The sequence below is a fragment of the Octopus bimaculoides genome, chromosome 9 (genome assembly GCF_046866305.1).
Source record: "Octopus bimaculoides isolate indiv1 chromosome 9, ASM4686630v1, whole genome shotgun sequence".
Lineage (NCBI taxonomy): Eukaryota > Metazoa > Mollusca > Cephalopoda > Octopoda > Octopodidae > Octopus > Octopus bimaculoides.
This window is the reverse complement of record NC_142936.1, coordinates 82,240,081-82,263,658: the sequence shown is the minus strand read 5'-3', so window position 1 is coordinate 82,263,658 and position 23,578 is coordinate 82,240,081. Positions and strand designations below refer to the sequence as shown.

Sequence of the window (23,578 nt, the reverse complement as noted above, 5' to 3'; positions counted from 1 at the left end):
GCACACACACACATGCACACACATGTACACACACATGTGCACACATGCACCCACACACGTGCACACCCACACACGTGCACATACACACACGTGCACACACTCACACACACATGACAGGTTTCTTTCAGTTTCCGTGTACCAAATCCACTCATATAGCTGTGGTTGACCTAAGGTGCCACGTAGTGGGACTGAACCTGGAACCATGTGGTTAGGCAGCAAGCTTCTTACCACATAACCACGCCTGCACCTGGCATGAAAATAAAAACATTGGCATAAGACCTGAAACTTGGAGGGAGGGAGGGAATCGGTCCTTGACAGGTGGAACTTAACTGACCTTGAAAAGATGAAAAGCAAATTTAAACCTTGGCAGAAACTGAACTCAGAATGTAAAGAAATGCAACTAAATACCACAAATCACTCTGGTTGGTACAATAATAACTAGAAATGAAATTGTCACCCACTACACTCTCAGAGTGGTTGGTGTTAGGAAGGGCATCCAGCTGTAGAAACTCTGACAAATTAGATTGGAGCCTGGTGTAGCCTTCGGGTTCCACCAGTCCTCAGTCAAATCGTCCAACCCATGCTAGCATGGAAAGTCGACGTTAAACGATAATGATGATGATGATGATGATGATGATGTAAGAGGTTTTAAAGAGGAGCGATATATTCAAAATTGGTAAAACTAAAAATTGTCGAGGATAGATTAAATTTATTATTGTTACTGAATATGTTAGTGTTATTTAATTTCTGAATGGTTTCACTGCTGTTTGTTTATGTAGTTTGATTTCTTTATCCCTCAGTTTCTACTAAGATAGAGATGCGAGTAAAATTTAATAATAGAAAAACGAAAATAAAACTTTGGAAACAGCAATGCCACCATAGCTTATGTGGAAACCATGAGCGTGCTTTCAAAGGAGATAATCAGAGAAAGACTTGAAAGAACGTGATATTGTAATACTTCATGTAAAGTAAATACAACAAATAATCCGGAATCCTTGTCTGGTAGTAGATCAATGCCAAAATCTAATCAGTTTGTGCCAGTCACGAAGCCAAACATCCCTGAAAGTTTCATCTGAATCCATCCAACGGTTCTTGAGATATCTTGTCCAGGGACAAACAAACAAACAAACAAACACGACTGAAAACAATACCTCTGCCTTTGCTAAGGCGGAGGTAATAATAATAATAATAATGATTTCAAATTTTTTGCCACAAAGGCAGCTTGGGGGAAGGGATTAAGTCCATTACATTGCCCCCCCCCCCCAACATGCCCCAGCAAGTAACTGGTACTTAATTAATCTACCCCGAAAGGATGAAAGGCAAAGTCAACCTCAGCAGAATTTGAACCCAGAACGTAGCAGCAGGTGAAATACCGCTAAGCATTTCACCCGGCGTGCTAACGTTTCTGCCAGCTCGCCACCTTATTATTATAATAGTAGTAGTAGTAGTAGTAGTAGTAGTAGTAGTAGTAGTAGTAGTAGTAGTAGTAGTAGTAGTAGTAGTAGTAGTAGTAGTAGTAGTAATAATAATAATAATAATAGAAGAGAGAGGAAGGAGAAAGTGGAAAAGAGAGAGGAAAAGTATGAGAGAGAGAGAGAGAGAGAGAGTAAAAGTGAAGATGTGAATATACTTTTGAAGAGAATGAACATGGTCTTTGAGAGACAGGCAGACAAATAACACACTGGTGTACAGGAATACAGCAGCGGGAGGAGGGGTAGACAAGAGGCAAATAGAGAGGAATACAGTAAAAAAGGGAGGAGAGACTCTTATTCATCTTCTTTCTCTCTTCCACTCACTTTCACTCTTTCTCTCATATATTCTTGCTCTCTCTCATTCTTCCTTTCTCTTACTTAATCTCTTGTTTTATCAACAACTTGTCAGTTCTCTATCTCGCTGTCTGCCTGCCTGTGTCTCTCTCTCTCTGTTCTATGCCTCTCTACTTGTCAGTTGTCTTTCCTGCCGTCCATCCATCCATCCATCCGTCTCTCCCTCCCTCTTCTAATAAATGCCTCTCTACTTGTCTGCTATCTGTCTGTTCCTCCTACTTCTCTCTCTACCTCTCTCCTCCCTTTTTTACTGTATTCCTCTCTATTTGCCTCTTGTCTACCCCTCCTCCCGCTGCTGTATTCCTGTACACCAGTGTGTTATTTGTCTGCCTGTCTCTCAAAGACCATGTTCATTCTCTTCAAAAGTATATTCACATCTTCACTTTTACTCTCTCTCTCTCTCTCTCTCATACTTTTCCTCTCTCTTTTCCACTTTCTCCTTCCTCTCTCTTCCTCTCTCTCTGTCTCTCTCTCTCTCTCTCTCTCTCCCTCTCTCTCTCTCTCTAGGACTATATTAAATCTCTTCAAAGCTATATATTTACATCTTGGCAAGTCTAATAATAAGATATCTTGGGTGGAGCTGACTGCTGAAGAGAAACAAAATAGAAGAAAGTTTAACACAATTTGTGTGTGTGTGTGTGTGTGAAAGGCGAGGGTAAACTATGGTGATTAACTTACAGTATGGCAAGGTGGATTTATGTTTAAATAGTAATAATGGTGGTGGCAGTGATGGTGTTGTTGTTGTTGTTGGTGGTGGTGGTGGTGGTGTTGTTGTTGTTGTTGTTGGTGGTGGTGGAGGTAGGTGGAGGTAGGTGGAGAGGGGAGAAGTATTCATAATGGAACTGAGTCAACTATGCCTCTAGACGTCAGAAGCTGGATAGTGTGTGTTTCAGTACCATCATCATAGCCATTGTCGTCACCATAATTGCCATCATCGTCATCATCATCATCTTCATCATCACCACTAACACCACCACCATCAACATCATCATTGCTTTCATCAGCATTACTGTATTCATTCTAAAGAGTAAAAAAAAACATCACCACCATCATCATCATCATCATCTATAATAGTATGTTATTCTCCAGTGAATTTGTCAAAAGGTGAGTGATTGGAGAACACCAGTTGGGTGAAGGCACATATTGCTGATGGTCCCCAATCTGTAGATTTTGTGATCCTTCTGTCCGGCATTCGCCATGATAGATAGCTGACGACTACATTTATATATATATATATATTTTTCTCTCCTTGTTTCTTTCTGTGTTCCTTTCTGTTGAAGAGCGTAGGCTCGAAACGTTAAAGACTTTCTCTATTCCCGAGCGTTATACTAACTCATCCATTTGTTGTTTACACCACCTGTCTTCATCTGTTGTTTTTTTTCGTAAATTCTCCCATATATATATATATATATATATATATATATATGTATATATATATATATATATATATATATATATATATATATATATATATATATATATATATATATATATATATATATATATATATATATATATATATATATATATATATATGTATATATATATATATGTATATATATATATATATATGTATATATATATATATATATATATATATATGTATATATATGTATATATATATATATATGTATATATATATATATATGTATATATATATATGTATATATATGTATATATATATATATATGTATATATATATATATATATATGTATATATATATATGTATATATATGTATATATATATATATATGTATATATATATATATATGTATATATATATATATGTATATATATATATATATATGTATATATATATATATATATATGTATATATATATATATATATGTATATATATATATGTATATATATATATATATATATGTATATATATATATGTATATATATATGTATATATATATATATATATATGTATATATATATATATATATATATATATATATGTATATATATATATATATATATATATATATATGTATATATATATATATGTATATATATGTATATATATATATGTATATATATATATATGTATATATATATATGTATATATATATATATATGTATATATATATATATGTATATATATATATGTATATATATATATGTATATATATATATGTATATATATATATATATATATATATATAAATATATATATATATGATGGGCTTCTTTCAGTTTCTGTCTACCAAATCCACTCACAAAGCTTTGGTCAGCCCAATGCTATAGTAGAAGACATTTGGCCAAGGTGCCACACAGTAGGACTGAAACCACAAACATGTGGTTAGGAAGCAAACTTCTTACCACACAGTCATGCCTGCACCTGTGTGTATTTCTTTTTATCTCCCCCCTCCCCGCCTTCACTCCCCACCTTTCCTCACCTTTCTTTGTAAACCACACACAAACTGTAAACTGTCCTTATAGTACCCCCCCCCCCACGTCAAACACTTCTGCAGCAAATAAAAGATAGCATCTTCATCATTATAGCATTAGACTGGCAGAATAGGTGGTGCTTCCGACAAAATTCCTTACGGTATATAGTTACAATCTTTAACGTTTTGGGTTCACATCCCTCAAAGCTTGATTTCGTTTTTCATCCCTCCTGAGATCAGTTATGTATGCCACCAGTCAATGCAGCACTGGATTAACCATTAAGCAAAGTAAGTATGTGCTTAGGGCGTCAAAGGAATGAAGATACCACAGAAATGGTAAATGGTTTACAGCACAAAAGAAATCACTTTAAAATAGCTAAAATAATATTTGGGGTGCCTTATCTCTACTAAGTATAGAAGCAGATGTGTTTTGTAAGATTAATTTTGAGGATCCAATCAAAACTTTGCAATTAAAAAAAGTAGGAGAAATCTTTTCAAATATAAAAAGAAAGTATACAAAGATAAACATTATTTTTCATCTCACTGTTGGTTTTGTTTCATTTTGAAAAATAAAAATTTATTTTATGGTTTATTATTTATATTTTGAATTAAATTCAATTAGAGGTTAAATTAGCCTTGTTAGGGGATGGTATCGTCCAAGGAATTACTGGTTCAATACCTAATACTTATTGGGAATAATAATATTCGTAAAATAATAGGTTTGTATATAAACCATGGTTGACAATCATTCAAATGAAAAATAAGAAAATGGAGATAGAGCATTTAATAAAGATTTATTATCAGCAAAAATCAAAGATAGTCTCTTACAGCTGTTTCAATTAAGCCCAATAACGATTAAATAAATATTATTAAAATCGGAGAGTATTGTAGTTCGCTTGAAGCATTGTTTATTGTTTGTAAAGAATAAAAAGTTTTGAATGGTACAACAATGCACTATAATACAAAAAATGGACTATATACCTGTTGTAATTTAGTTATCGATAGTCCAATTATTAAAATCATTTTTGGGGGCAAAATCTCTTCAAAGGAGTAGAAAAAGATATACCCTTAGGTTTTTATATGTTGTATTTTAGAATCATCACAGCAGACTTTTGAATTACATATATATAGGAGCATCAAACCCTTTAAAATTTTTAGGGCCTCTATGAGTGTTAATCTGGCCCTGAATCAATGGTATTGGCTATCCACTCCAAATTGCTGAACTAATATCTAAATTAGAAACCATTAAGAATATGGAGACAAACTGGCAAAATGCCTTGTGGTATTTGTTCTGGCTCTTTACATTTTGAGCTCAAATGCCACTGAGGTCAACATTGACTTTCACCACCTTCAGGGATGAAGTACCAGTCATTGGTTCTCTGCAATATATTGGAAAATGAATGACACTGAATGTCTGACAGTGACACTCGTTCACAACTATCTCGCAATGTCAAAACAAGGACGAACGGACAGACGGATGGACACGCACGCACACACACACACACACACACACACACACACACACACACACACACACAAAAGCTTCTTTCAGTTTCCAATTATCAAATCCAGTTGTGCTAAGAAGTGAGACTGAACTGAAAACCAAGTGGTTAGGAAGCAAGCCATTTAAACCACACAGCCACAACTGTACATATTACAGAAAAATAAAAAAATAAATAAGTGGAAGTTTTACCGGTGAGTGTGTTAAATTATAAGGCACTAAAAGAGAATGACTCTCCCCAAACACAACAGAATATATATATATATATATATATATATATATATATATATATATATATATATATATATATATATTATATATTGTCAATTCAAACAGGAACAAGCAAGAAAAAACACAAACAAAAAACAACAATGCGAGGACGTGGAATAAGTACAGTGTTATTGGACGCTCAGGAAAGGAAAGGAAAGAAAAGAAAGAGGATTTCACGTTTCGAGTGGAGCTCTTCATCAGAAATATAGGAGAAGTCTAAAGAAGGGAAGACGGAGAAAGAAAATCGCCAACGATGCACACACAATCACATGTATACATTGACTCACATAGTGATAAAAAAAAATATACATACTAATAGAGATGTTCACGGCCTTAGAAAGATTTACAACCTGTCAAATTCTGCTCAGATTAATCTAGACGTTAGAAATTACATTATTTACATTATCTACATTTGACGGATATTCATCCTCATCTTGTTTGTTGTTAACACAACGTTTCGGCTGATATACCCTCCAGCCTTCGTCAGGTGTCTTGGTTAAGAGCGCGGGCTACTAACCCCAAGGTTCCGAGTTCGATTCACGGCAGCGACCTGATTAATAATAATAATAATAATATAATAATAATAATAATAATAATAGTAACATCGATAGGAATGAGAGCCCAGGTTCGAAATTTCCCCAAGACACCTGACGAAGGCTGGAGGGTATATCAGCCGAAACGTTGTGTTAACAACAAACAAGATGAGGACGAATATCCGTCAAATGTAGATAATGTAAATAATGTAAATAATTCCTCATCTCTTAAATATAGAACTGTTAGAAATTAAACAATAAGTTGTCTCTTTGAGTGTGAGAATTTAATAAATTAAGAAGTAATTCAGATACAGATGGGTGGGCACAGATGGCGGGGCACCACACTTAGTGTGTACGTAGGCTGCTTATAAATAATTGTCTGTATATGAAACTATATATAGACATGGAGAGCTATGATGTATTCATAAACATACATACATAAATATACATGCTCTTAGATATAAAGAAAAGCACAGGTACTGTCTTTGTAGACATATATATTCAAATTCACTTACATATACATAATATATGTATATAGGCACAGGAGTGGCTGTGTGGTAAGAGGCTTGCTTCCCAACCACATGGTTCTGGGTTCAGTTCCACTGTGTGGCACCTTGGGCAAGTGTCTACTGCTATAGCTTCGGGCTGACCAAAGCCTTGTGAGTGGATTTGGTACATAGAAACTGAAAGAAGCTCGTCATATATATATATGTGTGTATACATATACATATATGTGTGTGCCTGTGTTTGTTTCCCCCCCCCCCCCCCATCGCTTGACAACTGATGTTGGTGTGTTCAGGTCCCCGTAACTTAGCAGTTCAGCAAGAGAGACTGATAGAATAAGTACTAGGCTTACAAAGAATAAGTTCTGAAAATGAGCTTATTCTAAACATGCATGTGTTGCATGATGGGATAGCATTACAGATGGGCAAGAGAGTGTGGGCACATGGCCTAGTGGTCAGGCTGTTGGATTCACAGTCATATGTTTGTGAGTTCAATTCTTAGCACTGGCAGTACTTTATGTCCTTGAGAAAAGCATTCTATTTCATGATCCTTCAGTCCACTCAGAATCAAGTGCTGTTGATGGTTACTGCATACTAGATGATGATGATGATGATAGTAAGAGAGAGGGAGTGATGACCAGCGATAGAGATGGATGAGGGTAAGTGAGAGTGAGAGATGGTGATGAAAAATAACATGGAGGGGTGCAGAGTGATTGCTAGCAGTAAGGAAAGATATAATGAATTCATTTGTACCTCCTCTGATGTTATTTGTATCATTTTTGTATTAAATTGTTTCGGGCATATTAACCCTTATTGTGCAGGAACCAAGTAAACTTGGTTCTGTGCATGTGCACTTGAGACACAGGGACCAACTTAAATCGGTTTTGACTATAGTGTACTTTCTGAAATTCTCCACATTTCATATAATGTAGTAAAAGATCTCTTTCAGTCATGGTATTGCACCTAAAAAATTTCCCTCTTAGGCACAAGTCTGGGCAAAGTTGTTTATGGAAAACCAGCAGTCACCCATGCATACCAGCCTCCCCTTTCTGTGCCACAGATGTTATCCAAGGGAAAGGCAAAGGCCAATACAGCTTAGCATCAGTGAAATCACATCTTATTTCTACAGCTGAGTGAACTGGTGGAATGTGAAATAAAGTGTCTTGCTCAAAAACACAACACACAGCTTGGTCCAAGAATCGAACTCATTACCTCATGATTGTGAGCCCAACACTCTAACAACTGAACCACACACCTTCACTATGCTCATTTTATTGTGTGTACTATGTCCTGGGAAATGTGGAGAAGAGAAAGTGGTTGCCAGAACTTATTTGCATATGATTAGCATGTTACAGTATCAACAAAATTTAATCAGTGCAGTGAAGCTTAAAAACTTCCTTATAAGGATGTTTAGGCTTGTACTAAGGTGTTATAATTATGGTATATAAACTAGATAGGTGACAGGTGGGTTTAGTAGAGGCATGTATATGCTTAGTACAGTAATGTTTCTCATGTTACAGATATTTGTTTTATTATGGATGCTTGCATTTCTAGTGTATTGTCATGCTCTATTTATTATATTCAAGTGTTACCTGTGGTCTCCATGTTCAACATGCATGAATTTGTGTTGTCTTGTTATGTCTCCATCTGGTTTTAAGCTGATTTGCCTTCTTAGAGGTGTAAAATGAAATTTTAAGAGTTCTATGTTGAAGCCATAGTTTCATTTCACGTATTATTACAGGGGAGAATGCAATGTGTGATATCTTTGTTTTTCACTTGTTTCAGTCACTGGATTACAGCCTTGCTGGGGCACTACTTTGAATAGTTTTAGTCAAGCAAATCGACTTCAGTATTTATTTTTCATCATCATCATCAGTTAACATTTGTTTTCTGTGCTGGCAGGGGTTGGATGGTTTGACAGGAGCTGGCAAAGCTGGAGGGCTGTTCAGGCTCCCTATCTGTTTTAGCTTGTTTTCTATGGCTGGATGCCCTTTCTAACACCAACCACTTTACAGAGTGTACTGGGTGCTTTTTATGCGGCACCAGCACCTACAAGCCCATGGTTTCTATGGCTGGATGCCCTTTCTAATACCAACCACTCTACAGAGTGTACTGGGTGCTTTTTATGTGGCACCAGCACCTACAAGCCCGTGAGCTTAAGGATGCTCAGCTGAAGAGGGTTGCAGGGGACAGGCCTGTATTCAAGGACAACCGCATTTTTATTTAGCTTGATGTGTCTTTTCAAACACAACAGACCACCAGGAGTCTTGGTCCCCTGTCATCTCCTCTGTGAGTCCCAACATCTGTAGATCCTTTCTCATCACTTTGCCCCATGAAGTCTGGTATTTATTCAGTTGGTCTCTTCTGCCAAACGGCTAATTTACATGGATGTAAACAAACCAGCACTGGTTGCTGGAGAATAAACACACAGACACACAGACACACACACACATACCAAATTCACTCACAAAGTATTGGATGGCTTGAGACTACAGTAAAAGACATTTGCTCAAGGTGCTATGAAGTGGAACTGAACTTAAAACCATGTGGTTGCAAAACAGATTTCTTAACCACATGACTATGCTCATGCCTCTGATTGTTTTTCAGTCTTACAGTTATTGCACTTCTTTCATTGCTGGTGATCAGAACTTTTATAGAGAGACGACAGTTGTACTTCTGATATTCCATGTCATATTTTATTGTGATATAGACTATGCTTAGGTTAATTTATGATGCTTTGTATCGCCTGTCAGTTCACATGTCTGGTATATGGCATTTGTTGTGGAATATCCCCTACTTTTACAACATTTTTTGACAGAATTCTTTTCACATTTGGTATTGATTTCTATATATTTGACCAACATTGACCAGCTGTGACACCATCTGGTCTTTATTTTCTGATATTTTGTTTTTAGTATTGAATTTTTCAATATCTTTAAAGGAAATACAGTTGTTAATTTGTAGCAGCTCAAGCAGCCAGAAGAGAATTCCTCAACAGCTTGAAAAATCAGTAGTGAATATTATAGAAGATCAAGTTTTTGTTAAAAAGGTCTGTACAGACTAGGAACTAATAAATGTGACTTGTGTATAGAAGAATTTTACCAAATTTTTACATCAGAAGATAATATAATAAATTCTAGGCAAGAACAAGCTTTAAGATGCTTGCATATGAAAAAATTTACCTTTGCTCAATATAAATGAGTTAAAAATACTTAAACAACGAAATTTATATCTGACTATAAATTTATAACTGGCTATAAGAAATAAACAAGTGATTATCCATTCAATACTTGGAATTGAAAATAGTTCACATCTAAATTAACATACAGCTCCACTTTGTTGAATGCCAAAAAAATCAACATGAAACTTTAACCAGTTAAACCGCAAAGGATATTTCAGACCCTGAAGAAACTCCACCAGTATTACAGTAAAGTTGCAAATGCAATAGTTACTAACAGATGTAGTCGAAACATATGTAGGTCTATTTGAGGCCGCATTTATATATCAAAAAATGATGAAAGGTAATGCTAATGCTACTTCATCATAATCATTATTATTATTATTATTATTATTATTATTGTCTTTGCACAGCTTCTAATGCTGGAGATGTACTACGGTGTCAGCTGTTCACTACCAGTGATCTAAGGTAACACCCCTTATTTTTCGAGCACCATCTGGAGTATTTGAGCAGTTCCAAGCAGTGCTGTTTCCTTCAAGTGCTCCACCCTTATTGTAGCCCCTATTTGTTCCATGTACTTCTCAAGGTTTTTATTATTATTATTATTATTATTATTATTATTATTGATATTAACTACTCCAGGAAACCTATATGGTTAAAGGTAATATATTTTAGAATAATCCAATGGAATATATCTTTGAATTCTTGAAATCATATAAGAATTATCACTGGGTTTATATACTAACTGACGAATAACCTATTTTGAATACCTAACTGTGAGCAAACCAGTGAACATTTGGAGAAATCCCTTACTAATTACCTCTGTGTGAGTGTGTGTGTGTTTTAATATTTCGCTCAAGCATTGCGACGCTAAAAACCTGGTGTTAAAACTTAATGTTGTTATTGGCACTCCGTCGCTTACGACGTCGTGGGTTCCAGTTGATCCGATCAACGGAACAACCTGCTTGTGAAATTAACGTGCAAGTGGCTGAGCACTCCACAGACACGTGTACCCTTAATGTAGTTCTTGGGTCTATTCAGCGTGACACAGTGTGACAGGCACAACAGAAACAGGAAGAAAGAGTGAGAGAAAGTTGTGGTGAAAGAGTACAGCAGGGTTCGCCACCATCCCCTGCCGGAGCCTCGTGGAGCTTTAGGTGTTTTCACTCAATAAACACTCACAACGCCCGCTCTGGGAATTGAAACCGCGATCCTATGATCGCGAGTCCGCTGCCATAACCACTGGGCCATTGCACCTCCACTCATTAGAACTTAGTACACACATGCTTCAGTATGAAGCAGCAGTCAAGTACAGAACGATAAGAAAGTGGGCCGACAAAGGAAATAAACAATTATGAAGTTCATAACATAATTGTTTATTTCCTTTGTCATCCCAATTTCTTACTTATATATATGTGTGTGTATGCGTCTATAGATGCATGTATGTCATGTATTTCCTCTATAGCAAGACACCTGTGCTTGGCCTACTTGTCTTCAACACCAGGCAAAAAAACCACCTCCCCTTCTCTCTAATGCATTTCGCCCTCAGTTGAGAGGCTTCTTCTTTTTCCTCTCTTTTCTTTCCTTTGTCTTGCGCAAGCTACTTGGTGACCTCACGAGTGCTAGTGTTGCAAAAAAGCACCCAGTGCACCCTATAAGGTGGTTGACATTAGGGAAGGGCATCCAGCTGTGGAAACTATGTTGAAGCTGATACTGGGTACTAATGCAGCTCTGCTGCTTGTCGGATTCGTTGGACTGATGGCTAAATAGGCTGAAACTTCGAAGTCACTGTCAACACTATTTTAGTTAAAGAATAATAGATATTTACTCTGTGATAAGTATTGAGTTATCCTTCAGTTTAATGTAAAACTGATTTTATTACAACTCTACATAAAAAAAAAAAACAATTATTCTTTTATTCTTTCATTTGTTTCTGTCATTTGACTGTGGCCATGCTGGAGCACCGCCTTTAGTCGAACAAATTGACCCCAGGACTTATTCTTTGTAAGCCTAGTATTTATTCTATCGGTCTCTTTAGCTGAACCACTAAGTTATGGGGATGTGAACACACCAACATCGGTTGTCAAGTGATGGTGGGGGAACAGACACACACACACACACACACACACACACACACACACACATACACACACACACACACATATACGACAGGCTTCTTTCAGTTTCCGTCAACCAAATCCACTGACAAGGCTTTGGTTGGCTCGGGGCTATAGTAGAAGACACTTGCCCTAGGTGCTATGCAGTGGGACTGAACCCAGAACCACGTGGTTGGTAAGCAAACTACTGACCACACAGCCACTCATGTATGTATGTATACATACATACATACATACATATGATGGTGATGATGATGACAATGATATATATAGAGAGAGAGAGAGGGAGAGAGAGAAAAAGAAAGAAAGAGAAAGAGGTAGCTAGCTAGATAAATATATAGATAGATAGATAGATAGATAAATGTATGTTATACAGTATGAGTAAATGTGTCTTCTTGTCTTGATGTGTGCACACAGATTATAAGTGAAACTTAGTGTTCATCCAGAACATTGTCAGTTGTTTACAATTATTCATGAAAATCATATTTAGGCTGTTCATTGTTTAATAGACTTCAGGAAATATTAACCTTGCTTGGAAATCTGGCTGAAGAAAAATCTGGCTCAATATAGAACATAGTTATGACTGACTTCTGCAAGCATGGAGAAGTAGATGTTAAACAATGATAGTGATGATAGGATAGATCTGTTTTTGTTTACTTACCTGCTTGTTTTGGTCTCGAAACTGAATAAGGTAGCTGATTTTCTCGCGAGATTTCTCCAGATCCTCCCGCCAACACTTCTGGTCATATTCTATGGCACTGTCACTCTCTGATTTTCTTTCTTGAAAAACCTTCCGCTGTATTCGATCTTGGTCTGCCATTTGTGCTTTTAGAACATCTCGAATATGTTTTCTGCCGGCAATAATTGTAAGTTATAACAAACTGTTAATAAAATGTTTAATTAAAAACTCAGAGGTGTAGATGCTGCTGTGTGGTTGAGAAGCTTGCTTACCAACCATGCAGTGTTGGGTTCACTCCCACCGTATGGCACCTTGGGTAAGTATCTTCCACTATAACCCCTGGCAGATTAAAGCCTTATAAATGGATTTGGAAGATGGAAATTGGAAGAAGCCTGTTGTGTGTTTGTGAGTATATGTGCACGTGTGTGTGTGTGTGTGTACGTGTGCATGATGTGTGTGTATGTATACCCTTGTCTAGATGTTACACAATGGTTGTAAATGAGCAAAATTATTTTGCGAGCAAAGTCGTTCATTCCCAGCCAGCCATAGAAAATCTGTCTTAACAAATTCCATCTGACTCCTACAAGCATGGAAAGCTGACATTAAATGATGATCATCATTATGATAAGCTGCTCATGAAATTAGAGAAAGAGTCTATTGCACTAGTACACACCTCCGCTGACGCTACGTGTATAATTGTCAGTCATGTAATATATCAATTATGTAAATCAGGTTTTCCAGTTTAATAAAGTTTCTAATTGGTATAACTATATAATCAATGTCATTGTGGGCAGATAAGTGATGACTCCATGGTTTTTAATTAAGGTTCCAAATTGGGATGAAACTAGTTGGATTGGTACCCCTTTTCCTGACCATGGAGAGATCTTTTTAGATATTTCTTTACATATACCTGCAGTATCCAATCATAGACGTAATCTAAAATTGTAAACGTACTACCTTGTAATACATTTGAAGAGAATTATTGCTGTCTTCTGTCACACTTGAACAACGAGGATGATGAATCAGTCTATAACTTTTAATTCTTACTTGTTTCAATGACTGCCCTGAAGGGGTTGGTTCAACAAATTGATCCCAGCTCTAATTTCATAAATATTCTGTCAGTCTTTTATTGAACTGCTAAGTTACAGGGATGCAAGCAAATGAATACTGGTTACCAAACAGGATGTGGGAGGAGTGGGGAAGAACAAAGACACACACATGCACATATACGAGTATACAGTAATCCCTTGCCATATTGTGGTTCACCTGTATTTCACTCATAATTATTATATTATTTGTTAAATTAAATTCAATCGTGTTTTGTTTTGGAGAGAATTGAAATAAAGCTTTTACTTAATCTTATAATAGTAGTAACTATAGAAGATTAGTGGGATTATCATTTGTATGGACTTAAAGATTGGTTGCTATTTAGTATATAATTTAGTTATTGTAGGTTTACTATTAATACCGATACAGATGTACATAGATTTATGTGTTTCTTGTTGTGGTTTAATCTTAAAGTTAGTATTTAATCCTGCCTATATTTAGATTGAATACTATTGTACATTGGGTAAATATGCTTGAAAGTTGTAGTTTTTTTTGGTATGTTTGTTCCCAAACAACACTTCTTTTAGTGCTGTTGACACTGCCAAATTGAATGGTACTGCCCAGGTGTTGAAACCATAATGACATCCGTGGGGCAGCTGATGATGGAGGTATGTTGGATTGTTGGTATGGCTGTTTTTGTATATGTGGAATAGTGTTATAATACATCCTTTTGATATACATATATATGTGTGTGTGTCCATGTGTGTGTGCTTTGCTGCTATTTGATAACTGATGTTACTTTGCTTACAACCCTATAACTTGATGTTTTGGCAAAAGATATTGATAGAATAAGCATCAAACTTAAAGATAAGTACAGGGTGGATTTGTTCAGCTAAAACCCTTCATAGGGGTACCCCAGCATGGTTGCAGTTCAATGACTAAACCAAGTAAAAGGTAAAAGATATAAAACCATGATAAAGTTTTTAACTTAAAAATGGTAGTTTTGTATTTTAGAACCAGAAGTGGTTTCTGATGGGTGGGTTGATTGGTATCAAAACATATGACTACGTAACATAATGAATAATTTCTAAGGAATGTAAATTGGTGAAAATTAGTAGTTGAGTATCAGGACAAAACTGTTTATTAATTAAATAATCCAGATGTCATCTATGTGTGTAAAAAACAAAAAAAACAGGGAAGTCAACCCAATGAGCATATCTCAATGTAGTCGATTGATGTTCTAGAAATAGCAGCCAAACATCTTATACATCAGATTCTACTGTCTTAAAAATAAATATTGTACATTAGCTGATGTAGTTCTAAGTTGTTGCGAAAAGACAGGATAGTCATAGCTGGAATGCCCTCGATTAAAAGTCTGTTCAATCAAAGGTGGAAAATCCACAAATATCCACAGAGTTTCTACAATTATGACCAAAGAGAATGGGGACTTCGTTATAATTATAATAGAGTGTGTGTGTGTACATATGTATATATGGGTATATTTATGCTTCCACTGATCTAAAAACCCTGGTACTTTTTATGTCCTGCAGCTTAGTAGCTTAGAAAACAGAGACTAACAGAATACAGAGCAAACTGAAGCAAGTACTGGATTCAATACAACTAATTTAAAGCCCTCTAAAACAGTGCCTCAGCATAGCCACAATGCAATAATGGAAACTAGTAAACAAATAAAAGAATGAAGACAAACATGCTATCAGTAAAATAAACATACTCAATTGATTTAGTGTTTAACATGTGTTTCTATATATCCTACCATCTGCTATTTTAGTTTTTCTGACTTCTATCGATTTAATTTAGTGTACAGAAATGAATCTGCAGTGTCTTATTGAAAACTCATTATTTGTTTTTATAGTAAAGTGGTGAGCTGGCAGAAACGTTAGCATGCCGAGTGAAATGCTTAGCGGTATTTTGTCTGTCTTTACGTTCTGAGTTCAACTTCTACCGAGGTCGACTTTGCCTTTCATCCTTTTGGGATTGATAAATTAAGTGCTAGTTGTGTACTGGGGTTGATCTAATTGACTGGCCCCTGCTGCTCCCCCAAAATTTCGGGCCTTGTACCTAGAGTAGAAAAGATTATTTGTCCTTATAGTTAAGATGGCATTATTTTGCTGCCGTGTAAAGAGTTTGTGTTTCCACCACTTTTGCAGTAAAAAAAGAAAAGGAAAATAAAAGATTGCTGCTAAGTAGTACAAGCTTGAAGGAAATACATATATGCAAATATACAGTTGTGGCTGTGTGGTAAGTAGCTTGCTTCCCAACCACATGGTTCTGGGTTCAGTCCCACTGTGTGGCATCTTGGGCAAGTGTCTTCTACTATATCCTCTAGCTAACCAAAGCCTTGTGAGTGGATTTAGTAGACAGAAACTGAAAGAAGGCCATCATATATATATATATAGGTGTGTGTGTGTGTGTGTGTTTGTGTGTCTGTATTTGTACCCTGTCATCACTTGACAACTGATGCAGGTGTGTTTATGTTCCCGTAACTTAGTGGTTCATCAAAAGTGACCGATAGAATAAGTACTAGGCTGACAAAGAATAAGTGCTGGGGTCAATTTCTTCAACTAAAACCACGTAAGGTGGTGCTTCAGTATGGCTGCAGTCAAATGACTGAAAGATGTAAAAGAATAAAAGAGTGGTTGGCGTTAGGAAGGGCATCCAGCTGTAGAAACTCTGCCAAATTAGATTGGAGCCTGGTGTTGCCATCCGGTTTCACCAGTCCTCAGTCAAATCGTCCAACCCATGCTAGCATGGAAAGCGGACGTTAAACGATGATGAGGGTTCTTGGCCTAGTCTTTAGGGTGTTGTACTCATGATCTAGTGATTGTGATTTCAATTCCTAGACTGGGTGGTGCATTGTGTTCTTGAGCAAAGCACTTCATCTCACATTGCTCTGCGATCACTTCAACACCTGACGCATGGTACACAGTGCACCTGTTCAGACAACATCAATTTGATGGAAAGAGTGAGCTAATGTGCAGCACAAACATTTGATCACTATAAACGAATCATTTGCATTCTATTTGCTGAACTGCTAAGTTACAGGTAATAAACACATGAACACAAGGACATACAATCAAAGCCTATGCCTCCCTATCATGCTGCATCACACTTCATATACATGCATTATACAATCTGTTCTTTATCCTGAACGAAAAGCCCCTTGTTGCTCGCAGACATAATAGGCCCCTGAACTTTTTCCAACTCATTTTACTCTGTCCGCTATGCTTTCAGAACATAATCTCACCCCACCCCACCCCGCTTCTGATTAAAGCATCTAAGTAACCATCCAGGCATTTGTTGGAATCTTTTGTCCATGATCTCAAAGTGACTTATTATCCTTGTACATCATCACCTGTCACATATGAAGTCTGCTTTCTATGTTTTATATTTATATATATATATATATATATATATATATATATATTCTGTATTTTAATGTGTATAAGGATCCCTCATGTATAAGGAAATCCCTAATTTGGGGGGCTTAAAATTTGGAAAAAAGGTTTTGTAAGGGATTATAATACTATCCATGTATAAGAAACTCCCATATTTTTTTAACCTAATTTTTGACAAGAAATGGTTCCTTACACATGGTGTTTATGTATGAGTGTGTATATATGTTTATATTTTTATTCATACATTTATAATTAGGCCACGACTACTGTTGTAAATTAAGGCCAAGTGGAGAGCAAGAGTAAGAGAGAGAGAGAGTGAGAGAGTGAGTCACATTGAGAGAGGGAGTAAGAGAGGTCGGTAGTTTATATAATCACAAGGAAAAAATATAGATAAATGCACGTCAATCAATATATCTGTAAGAAATAAAACAAGATGAGTAAAATAGCTGATAGACCAGATTGACCTGATAGAAGTACATTATTAGCTGGGAGAGGTGATAGGGGTTAAAACATATACCATTATTTAAACAAATATATATATTCATATCTCCAGTGATTGTAATCAAGATAACGACTTTAAGCCTTCCATACTGTACACACAACTTATTGATTTTATTAAGAAATATCTCTTGAATAGGTTTGACACTATTCAAGAGACTGCATTTTTCTCTTGAAACAAGAATGTTGTCATTGGTGAACATTGACAGCTATTAGTTAAATCTATTTACCTAGGTGACATTTAGATAGGTTGATGGGTGCAGACATTTCTGTGTAGTTAAGAAGTTGGTTTCACAGTCATTTGGTATGTTAGTTCCAGTGCGTAAAACTTTGGCCTTAATATCTTCCACTAAAACCTTGGACCGACAAAAGCCTTGTGAGTTGATATGGGATACAGAAACTTGAAGAGGTCTGTCATATATCAGCCATCCATGGACAGACCTATAACCTGTCTTCATGTCATAATTTTTTTCTGTGCAAAATAATATCAGCTGGTTGTAGGTCCTCAGTGAATGGGTTTTATTTCAGGGATTTCCTTCTCCTCAATGGATTGTCTTCACTAGGACTGGTGAGCACCATCTTCCCTTGACTATATTAGATGGCCATTAGCTCTTTTGAGTTCCTTCAACCCTTTGACAAGTCTTGTTTTTCATCTCACAGGGTGTCCAGAAATCACTCTCTTCTCTAAGCAAGGTTGGTGGTGCTACCAGTTTAGTTGCCAATGAATCAACCATGCAGCAGGTTATACTGGGTTATATGTTACCAGTAGTGTGTGTATGTATGTATGTGTGTGTATGTATGTATGTGTGTGTATGTATGTATGTGCATGCATAATCATCATCCTTTAATGTCCTCTTTTCTGTACTTACATGGGTCAAATGGGATTTGTTGAGGTAGATTTTCTATGGTTAGACACTCTTCCTGTCACTTACCCTCACTTGCTTCTAAGTAAAGGTAATATTTCCTCATGACAGGACATGTCTTCAAAGAAGGCCAGAAGTGAATGACCCTGCTTATATTATAGTGATGCCTGTTTACAAGTATCATACAATGTCAAGATAAGGATGCACACACGCACGCACGCACGCACGCACGCACGCACGCACAAAATGGTCTTCTTTCTGTTTCTGTCTAATAAATCCATTCACATGACTTTTAAGTCAGCTCATGGCTTTGCTAGGAGACACTTGCTCAAGGTGCCATGCAGCAGGATTGAACTCCAAATCATATGATGGGAAACAAACTTCTTGACTACATAGCCATGCCTGCACATCATAAGTGTGTATATATATACACACTGTAAGTAAGGTTGTTTTTTTTGTCATTCCCCTCTCTACTCCTCCTATTACCTTATTGTATTTCTATTCTATTCTTTCTTTGTTTCATTAGATTATATCCCCTCCCTCTTATTTATTGTCTCTCTTTCTCTTCCTCACTCTCTCTCCCTTTTCTTTCATTCTAGGTTAGTCTATTTAAGGCCATACAAACCTGTAAGCTTCTTTCTCAGCTGGCTGGCCATAAAATGGTTTCTGCCAAGCATTATGATATCGATTGTGCTCTTTCTGTCTCATACGTAGACTTCGGTGTTCATTCTGCCAATGCTGGTCATAAGTTTCCCAGTGCATATTAATTCGTTTCTTTGGTGTCAAAGGTTTCAAAGGATTTATTCGTGGAGGTATTTTGATCTTGTCGCTTGATACTTTTGTAAGTTCTTTTGGTGGATAGGGCCCGAAAATTTTTGAATAATTTGTGCAAGATCGATGGAACACCGGAGTACTCACTTTAGAAATTTTTGGTAGGTAGATACGGGACATTTTGTTTGAGATGTGTATTTCTTACTGTCCCTGATCTGTTTTATCATTGACTATTCCCTGAAATATAATAGTAAAGTAAGAGATAAAAGGAATACCATGCAGGGAAAGAAATTGAAGCTTCTGATCAGGGGTGGATTAAGACCTATAGAGGCCCTAAGCACTTAAGGGATATTGATGGCTCCATATATATGTAATCCAAAGTATAAATAATGATATACCATAAAATAAATTTGTATTTTCTAAAATGAAACAAAACTAACAGTAAAATGGAAAATAATGTTTATTTTTGTATACTTCTACTTTATTTATATTTGAAAAGTTTTCTCCTACTTTGACGAGATCCTCACAATGACATCATGAACACTTCCAAGTTATATTTCTGATCATATAGTCTCTAACATTTCATCATCTGACACAATGCCCCCAATCTGCCTCCAATGCCCCATCACCTCTCAAAATTCCTTATATTGCAAGTTACTTGGTGATCCTGCCAGTGCTGATGTCACATAAAAAAACATCCAGTCCACACTGTGAAGTGGTTGGCATTTGGAAGGGCATCTAACTGTAAAAACCATGGCAAAACTGACCTTGCCTGTGCTGGTGTCACATAAAAAGCACTCAGTCCACTCTGTGGAGTAGTTGGTTAAAACCATGCCAAAACAGACACAGAAACCTGGGGTAGTCTTCTACCTGGCCAGCTCCTGTCAATGTTACTCAAACCTGAAGCGTACACATTAAATGGATAGAATCACGTGCACGTTTTCACTGGTTGGAGACAACTAGCACGAGATTCTGTTCGATTATAATAATATCGGCAATTTGTACTGATGATAAATAGATACTTTAATTTGGAAGTATTGATTTTGAAACTATAGTCTACAGATAACCGAGGTATTTATAATTTTCACTGGTCTCGCCCGCCTGTTTTTGCTCCGCTGAATCTTTTTTTGAGAATTTTTTAAGTGATCTTTTTCTAGCATATTAACAGACCACTTACTGGTCACTTTTATATACTCAAGTATATATGTAAATGTGTGTGTGTCTCCCCCACTACTTCCTGACTGGTATTGGTTTATTTACATCCACACAACTTAACAGTTCAGCAATAGAGACCTATAGAATAAGTATCAGACTTTAAAATAAGAGCTGGGGTCAGTCTGTTTGACTAAAAGCCTTCAAAGTGGTATCTGAGCATGGCCATAGTCCAATGACCAACACCCGTTAAAGACAAAAGCATCTGAAAGAAAAACTGTTATCTTCTACCCAGGTAGATAACTGAATATTGTTGGTGCTAAACCCTCTCTCACAATAAAACAAGATAAAAATATCAAATCAACATCTGTTGACAGATAAAAAACTTGTTTTCATTTGCTGCTAATATTATTAAACATGACTAACACATTGTGTGTGTGTGTGTGTGTGTGTGGGTATCAACAGATTGTTATTTTTATGTGTAAATAGTGTTTAGTAGGTAACCTGCTGCAACTGCATGAAAATAAAGCAATTCCTGAAAAGGTATTTTTCACTTCTATTATACAGGTTATTAGAATAACCAGAATGCATTGGTTTTGTATAGATATGTATGTGTGTGTGTATGTGTGTGTATATATATATATATATATATATATATATATATATATATATCTATCTATATATATGTATGTATATATGTGTATGTATGTATATGTATGTATATATAGGCGCAGGAGTGGCTGTGTGGTAAGTAGCTTGCTTACCAACCACATGGTTCCGGGTTCAGTCCCACTGCATGGCACCTTGGGCAAGTGTCTTCTACTATAGCCTCGGGCCGACCAAAGACTTGTGAGTGGATTTGGTAGACGGAAACTGAAAGAAGCCCGTCGTATATATGTATATATATATATATATTTGTATGTATATGTGTTTGTGTATCTGTGTTTGTCCCCCCATCATCGCTTGACAACCGATGCTGGTGTGTTTACGTCTCCGTAACTTAGTGGTTCGGTAAAAAGAGACTGATAGAATAAGTACTAGGCTTCCAAAGAATAAGTCCTGGGGTTGATTTGCTCGACTAAAGGTGGTGTTGCAGCATGACCGCAATCAAATGACTGAAACAAGTAAGTAAAGAGTATATATATATGTATATATATATGTATATATGTATGTATATATGTATGTATATATATATGTATACATGTATGTATATATATATATGTATATATGTATGGATATATATATATGTATGTATATATATGTATGTGTGTGTGCATATATGTATATATATATATATATTCCTTTATTTTATTTGTTTCAGTCATTTGACTGTAGCCATGCTGGAGCACTGCCTTTTAGTCAAGCAAATCAACATCCCCCCCAAGGACTTAGTTTTTTAAAGCCTAGCACTTATTCTATCGGTCTCTTTTGCCGAACCACTAAGTTACAGGGACATAAACACACCACCATCAGTTGTCAAGCTATGCTAGAGGAACAAACACAAACATATACATACATACATACATAAAAATTCTTCCAGCTGGATACCATTAGTTTGTAGTTGAGGCACAAAGCCAATAATTTGAAGGTAAAGGTTAGTTAATTAAATTAACCTCAGGACTTGTATTTCATTTTATCTGTCTCATAGGTTGAAAGACATTGACATGGTTTGAACACAGAATATAAAGGGCCCAAAGTAAATAGTACAAGGTATTTTTTTTCTGATACTCTAACAGTTCTGCCAGTTCAATGTTCTTAATTTCTTACATGGACACAAGACCATTTTGGGTTATGGCCAATTATTTGAGTACTAGTATTTAACTAGTACTTTGTTTTATTGACCTGGAGGAAAGAAGACAAAGTAGAGTTTGGTGGGATTTGAACTGAAGAAGTAGAGAACTGGAATAAATAATGCAACACTTAAGTGATTCTGTCGATCCTTTAGAAAAATAAAACAAAATCAACAAAAGATTAGTGCAGGAGTGGCTGTGTGGTAAGTAGCTTGCTTACGAACCACATGGATCCAGGTTCAGTCCCACCGCATGGCACCTTGGGCAAGTGTCTTCTACTATAGCCTTGGACCAAACAAAGCCATGTGAGTGGATTTGGTAGACGGAAACTGAAAGAAGCTTGTCGTATATATATATATATATATATGTGTGTGTGTGTGTGTTTGTGTTTGTGTGTTTGTCTCCTCACCATTGCTTGACAACTGATACTGGTGTGTTTACATCCCCATAACTTAGTAGTTTGGCAAAAGTAACCGATAGAATAAGTACTAAGCTTACAAAGAATATGTCCTGGGGTTGATTTGTTCAACTAAAGGGGGTGCTCCAGCATGGCCACAGCCAAATGACTGAAACAAATAAAAGAGTAAAAGAGTATGTGGTTAAGAAGCTTGTTTCCCAACCATGTGGTCTTAAGTTCAGTTCCACTGTGTGACACATTGGGCAAATATTTTCTACTACAAACCTGGGCCAACAACAAAGCATTGTGAGTGGACCTAGTAGAGGGAAACTGAAAAGAAGCCTGTCGTGTATGCAAGTGTGTGTATGTGTGTGCATGTAATTTTGTGTGTACCCTTGTCTAGATATCAAGGGATGATTGTAAATGAGCACCACTGTTATGCAAACAAAGTTGTTCATTTCCAATTTTCCATGAAAAACATGTCTGGCCATGAAGAAATATTACCTCGTTAGAAAACAGGTAAAGATTGGCTACAGGAAGGGCATCAGGCTGTAGGAAATCTGCCCCAACAAATTCTGTCTGACCCACGCAGTCATGGATAAGTGAACACTAAGGGATGATGATGATTTCATAGATAAG

The 23,578-nt window shown here is 36.3% G+C and overlaps 1 protein-coding gene across 3 annotated transcripts in view; it reads right to left on the bottom strand.

Moving 5' to 3' along the window:
* Nucleotides 1-23,578, bottom strand: part of LOC106867261 (uncharacterized) — a 40,540-nt gene that overhangs the window by 8,262 nt on the left and 8,700 nt on the right. For 2 of the 3 annotated variants that reach the window (XM_089357883.1, XM_014912077.3), the window contains exons 3-4: nt 19,455-19,837; nt 12,988-13,177 (exon numbers count right to left, since the gene is read on the bottom strand). In XM_089357883.1, coding sequence (XP_089214009.1) covers nt 12,988-13,177; nt 19,455-19,780 — 516 coding nt within the window. In that variant the 5' untranslated portion in view covers nt 19,781-19,837. Of the gene's footprint in view, nt 1-5,064; nt 5,604-12,987; nt 13,178-19,454; nt 19,838-23,578 lie in introns of those variants that run through there. The other variant, XM_014912078.3, reaches the window with a different exon arrangement.